Source organism: Syngnathoides biaculeatus, chromosome 6 (assembly GCF_019802595.1).
Source record: "Syngnathoides biaculeatus isolate LvHL_M chromosome 6, ASM1980259v1, whole genome shotgun sequence".
In the NCBI taxonomy this organism is placed as follows: Eukaryota; Metazoa; Chordata; class Actinopteri; order Syngnathiformes; family Syngnathidae; genus Syngnathoides; species Syngnathoides biaculeatus.
Window position 1 is genome coordinate 10,382,275 of NC_084645.1, and position 6,000 is coordinate 10,388,274.

Below are 6,000 nucleotides of genomic sequence, written 5' to 3' on the forward strand. Positions count from 1 at the left end.
TGTCATTTAATTGAAGTACATGTAGGGGTGTTTTACTGCTTCTTGTCCGATCTTCTCCATGCCCCCATCTCCTGCACGAATAGAGGACTAGGTGACGTTGACCGAATCTGAAGCTGCTCCTCTTTGGCCTCTGCACTCACCAACTGACACATAACCTCGGTTAGACTACTTATCCCAGACTCGTTCCCAATGGAGGATTCTGTTTAGACCAATTGGGCCAGGTCCTGAGGCAGACTCTCTTGTGATTAAGGGCTGGACACATAAATGTGAGTTGACTATATGTTCTGAAGTGTAACTATGAGTCTTCTTCTTGTCCTTTCGGCTTGTCCCACAAGGGGTTGCCACAGCCTATCAAATCTCACATTCACTAATATATTGCACCATATAATTGGCACTTCATATTTGGAAATACATGTTGTGTTTGAGAATAAGAAGAATAGCTTATTAAGAGGGAACTATTCACAAGAGTCGGCTTTAAAAAGGGGACATACTGTTATATAAAAAAATTCTGAAACTTTGTCTATTTTTCAAATGTAATTAAAATTAAAATCATGGATATTTCTAAAAGCAACTGTAATTTAACCATACATTTCTCCTAGCTATGTAATTGATTATAAAAATGTGTAATCAAATTATGTGCTGTAAATAACCATTAAAATATTGTACTTTAATTGTATACTTTCAATGATCATTATAGCATTGGTAAAACAGCACTGTACATTGTAAGGATTAGAGACCCTCTCATATGAATAAGGGGCATGGGTTCTGCGCACAGTGCCACTCAAAACCTTTTGACTCAGAAAATGGATGGATGGATGGATGTTTATAATATGTGACGTCAACCAATATCCCATAAGACAGTGGAAAATTTATTTACTTAAAGTATAATCACTTTATGGTAACTTTCTGCATGTATGTGGAAAATGAACAGAATTTACTATCTATCTATCTATCTATCTATCTATCTATCTATCTATCTATCTATCTATCTATCTATCTATCTATCTATCTATCTATCTATCTATCTATCTATCTATCTATCTATCTATCTATCTATCTATCTATCTATCTATCTATCTATCTATCTATCTATCTCTATCTATCTATCTATCTATCTATCTATCTATCTGTTTGTTTGTTTTATTATGCTTTGCAACAAGCTACAGTACTTTGCTAAGCAAATTCTTGCTGCAATGTCTGAGTTCTTTCCTCATTACTGGGAGTCTCTTCTCGCTATAAAGAAAGAATGGAGCGCTAATTTGTTTGTTCAGATTGAGCAAACATCACAGAGTTTGTAACTAAAAATACACAGGAGGCGATGCATCCAGAGATGATGAAACCACTTATTCCCCTGTTGGTGCAGGATCAAATCTCATCTGGATTGCGCCTGCATTTTACAGCTCCTCTTTATGCCACATCCCTCTCAGTGTTCATGCTGTTATCCATAAACTCTATGCCCGCAATACAACTCCTCATTCCAAATTCATTTCTTTGTGGAATATCTTCCTGCACCTGAGGAAGCATTAAGACAGATTCCATTTGATGATTACCAATAGGTGGAGGGTGTGTATATTGGAGGTGTGATGGACTTGCATCATTGACAGTATCGTCAACTTTGTATGTTGAGTGGTTCGAAAATAAGAAAAATGTAAAGGATTTGACACCAGATGTTTACACTTTCCTGTTAATTTGATTGTTAATCTATAAACAACAGCACGGCTGCTCTAAAATCAGTAATTCTGGAGTGCAAGGACTCATTTTAGGGGGTGCTTTGGCTTAGGCAAGAAATGAAGGAGCATGCCAATTTTTAGGCAATTATGGGGAGAGGAGGCTATATTTTTTGCTGTTAAAATATCACCTTACAACCAAGTTCTGCAATTTTACATTTTTCTGTGTTTTAAAATGACAGTTTTGAAAAACTATTTTGATTTCTCAAATGTAGTGATGTTGGGATTCATTTTAGGGGTTCTTCAGCAAAATTGCCTCCAAACGCCCAAGGACTACACTCATTAATATGTGTGTGTTTGTGTGAAGAAGAAGGATCGCTGCGGTACAATGGATTGAGAATTCCATGCTGACAGAAATGGGATCAACAAACCCTATAATGGGGTGTTGGTTTTTTTTCATTATAATAATTGCATCAAGATGTCACCAGACAATGCACCTATTGACAAAATGACAACATTCTTGCTTAAGAATGGAAAAATGGAAAAAATCTAATCAACATCACTCCAAATTATTCACCTATAGAGTCTTAAATGAGTATTTGATACCTACATATTACACAGATCAAACTTAATTAAGGTGTAAATTGTGGAAAAGTGTTTTTGGTTTTTGTTTTTGTTTTTTTTGCAGTAATTACGTTTACCTTTTATACACCTAAAAGTGTCAATCATGTTTCATCATGATCAATTAGTCCCTCCTACACATTCATTACTCATTCTTATAAAATTGCAAAACGGACTCAATTTTTGGTTGCACATGACTAAATTTTGAAGAAATGACATACTGTCCCCAACTTCCTCAGAAACAATGTAATATGTTTCACACATTTTAATCATGTGCATGTTGTTAAATTAATTGCAGTAAGTACATTCAAATGACTTTTGTATCCAATGAAGCACTGATAATCTGAATCTAATTGTGTTAAAATAAAAGAAAACAATACAGGGAACACAGTGTTATTCTACTAGTCCTGTTTTGAAGTGACATACTTTTGATGATGTCATGCGTGGTCTTTTATCACGTATTGCATTAGAATCCCCTCACTCGTCAAAAATCACTTTGGACATTAAAACGGCCTTACCGTCTGCATCAAAATGTTTCCAGATGTCCAGGAACTGGGACGCGGTGACCTCGGCCAGGTGCAGGTGAGGCGGCTGCTGTGCCTTGTTGGCCATGATGCTCTGCGCGGATATACAGCACGTCCCGAGTCCGCAGCGAATTGGAACTTTTCGGCGGCTCTTGTCAAAGTCAAGCTCAAGTGTGGCGCGCTGCCGGTCGCCCACTGCATTTTAAAGGTGTTCTTACCGCTAGGGGCGCATTTTACACCTTCACCATCTCATGCTGTCCGTTCTCGATGAGCGTGCTCGCAGGGTGTACGAGCGTGCATGTGCGCGCGTGCGTGTGCACATCTAAGTGCCTGCCAGAGCTGTGCCAACGTGTGTGAGGCTTCACAGGCATTAATTAGAGCTCACACACTAATCACATTTCCCACATTGCCTCCAGCAAAAACAGTGATTAGCCCACATAATAAATGGAAATTCTGAGGAAAAAAAAAATAATAATCATTTAGTGTGGTGCAGAGTACGGCCAGGAAAGTCATGGATCCTATTAGAAGAATAGATGAAGAAAGCAATGCTTCTAAACTTCACATGTATTACAACTTAACTTTACCACCACGTTTTTAGTAACAATATCCATCCATCCATCCATCCATTTTCTGAGCTGCTTATCCTTACGAGGGTCACGGGAATGCTGGAGCCAATCCCAGCTGTCATCAGGCAGGAGGCAGGGTACACCCTGAACAGATTGCCAGCCAATCGCAGGGCGCATGGGACAGACAACAATCACACTCATGATCATATCTATGGGCAATTTGGGCTTTCGGCTTGTCCCGTTAGGGGTCGCCACAGCGTGTCATCTTTTTCCATTTTAGCCCATCTCCTTCATCTTCCTCTCTTATACCATCTGCCCTCATGTCTTCCCTCACAACATCCATCAACTTTTTCTTTGGTCTTCCTCTCGCTCTTTTGCCTGGCAGCTCCATCCTCAGCACCCTCCTGCCAATATACTCACTCTCTCACCTCTGGACATGTCTGAATCATTGAAGTCTGCTCTCTCAAACCATGTGTCCAAAACATCCAACTTTGGCTGTCCCTCTAATGAGCACATTTCTAATCCTATCCAACATGCTCACTCCTAGCAAGAACCTCAACATCTTCATTTCTGCCAACTCCAGTTCTGCTTCCTGTTGCTTCTTCAGTGCTACTGTCTCTAATCCGTACATCATGGCCGGCCTTACCACTGTTTAAAACTAAAAACTAAAAACTTTGCCCTTCATTCTAGCGGAGACTCTTCTGTCACATAACACACCAGACACCTTCCGCCAGCTGTTCCAACCAGCTTGGACCCCTTTCTTCACTTCCTTACCACACTCACCATTGCTCTGGATTGTGGGCCCCAAGTATTTGAAGTTGTCCACCCTCGCTATCTCTTCTCCCTGGAACCTCATTCTTCCTCCTCCACCCCTCTCATTCATGCACATATATTCTGTTTTACTTCGGCTAATTTTCATTCCTTTCCAGTGCATGTCTCCATCTTTCAAATTGTTCCCCCACCTGCTCCCTGCTTTCACTACACACCACACCATGTCGTTTGACATAGAACTGTACATATCTGACGCCCAATAAAGTAATTTAAAGCGGTCGCCCTTTACATTACCAGTTTCCCAAGAAGCAGCTCTCCTTTTCAAAAAGGTCCATGCTCTAACCTTCATCAATTTTCAACACTTCTGGTTTGGGTCGCGGGACACTGGAGTCTATACAGATATCTGACTTGAGGTGAAAGGCAGACTGCACCCAAAACTGCTCGCCAGGCACTCACAGGGAATGTTTAGACAAGGACAACCATTCGCACCTTCACTGAGTGGGAATCGGACCCATGCTGCCCATACCAAAGACAGGTATGATTGTACCAATACATTTTCTGTGACCCTGCTCGAGCACATAAATGAAAAAAAATCTCTGCTTCTGTACAGTTCCATTGCACTGCACATTTTTTTTCAATCTAGTTTATATTTCTCTATATTTAAGCACAGTTTTAATGTTAAAACTTTTGATAATGTTACAGTAGCTTGCACTGATATTAAACATCATTTTTAGTTGTTTTAATGTTCGCCATGGTGGTAAGTAGATAAGTATTTTCTGAGGTGGCACTTCGTGGAAGCTTTGTGAACCACCCGCCAAGGCTGAATATTTATTTATTTTTGGTAGACTTGGTCTGTGAATGAATAGTAAGTCTTACAATATTCACATTCCACCTGAACATGTACAACAACTGCAGCCACTGTTCATCTCTCCAAACATTCTTGCAGGTGACACAAATTCCCCATATAAAGGTCAATGTACATCTGGTCATGCCTACAAAACAATTTTAAACACCAAAAATATATATTTTTTTGGGTTTGTTTGTTCTTTTTTTTTTTTGCATTGACGCTCCCTGGCAGCATGGTGGCACAGATGTCGTGTTGGCCTCACAGTTTTGTGGTCCAGGATTCATTCCCTGCCCCGCCTGTATGGAGTTTGCATGTTCCCCCCTTGCCTGTGCAATGGTGTTATGTGTTGCGCTATAATAGGAAGTTTTATTTTGAATGGCAGCAATTTCTCTGTCATTTTTTCTTTTTCATTCTTCTCAGTGTTATTAATGTTATAAGGAATTGTGTGTTTAAAAATGCTGATTGTAGGGGGAGAAATGCCGTTGAACTAATGGTGGAAGATCTGAGATACACAGGAAGTAACCTCCGTGCTTTATTTTGAAGCCACAGTTAACGTGTGGTGTGAAGGAGATTTTTAGTAAAAGGTACATTTTGCTCTCCTCCCTATATTTTTATTGTTTTGTTGTAGAAGGTGAATATAACTTAGTTTAAAATGTTTGCAAAGCAGGTGCAGTCACAGAGAATATGTTTCACTGATTTTAAGCATAAACCTGCTAGTTAGTGGAGGAGTGGAGAGGTTGCCATAAGTGCGTTGCGCAGGACCATGTGATTTGTTCTGTGGGAATGAATGTCAGCAGAAGTCGCATGGTGACCGTGCTCTTGATTTTGCAGAGTTTTGAGAGTAATTGTGAAGAGAAATATGTGAACATCCATGAATGTGTCTCCTTTATAATACATGTATGTGTCATAACTAGAACTCTCGTGTGGACCAAAATGCACGACTCAGTAAGCAGGAAGGCAGCTAAAGGTAAGTCTTTATTCATTCCAAGGTCATAAGCCGGGAG

The 6,000-nt window shown here is 39.9% G+C and overlaps 1 protein-coding gene across 2 annotated transcripts in view; it reads right to left on the reverse strand.

The window, feature by feature from the left end:
• Positions 1 to 2,996, reverse strand: part of calb2a (calbindin 2a) — a 50,332-nt gene extending 47,336 nt beyond the window's left edge. For both annotated transcript variants that reach the window (XM_061822892.1, XM_061822891.1), the window contains exon 1: positions 2,807 to 2,996. In XM_061822892.1, coding sequence (XP_061678876.1) covers positions 2,807 to 2,900 — 94 coding nt within the window. In that variant the 5' untranslated portion in view covers positions 2,901 to 2,996. The remainder of the gene's footprint in view (positions 1 to 2,806) is intronic.
• Positions 2,997 to 6,000: the final 3,004 nt, after the last annotated feature.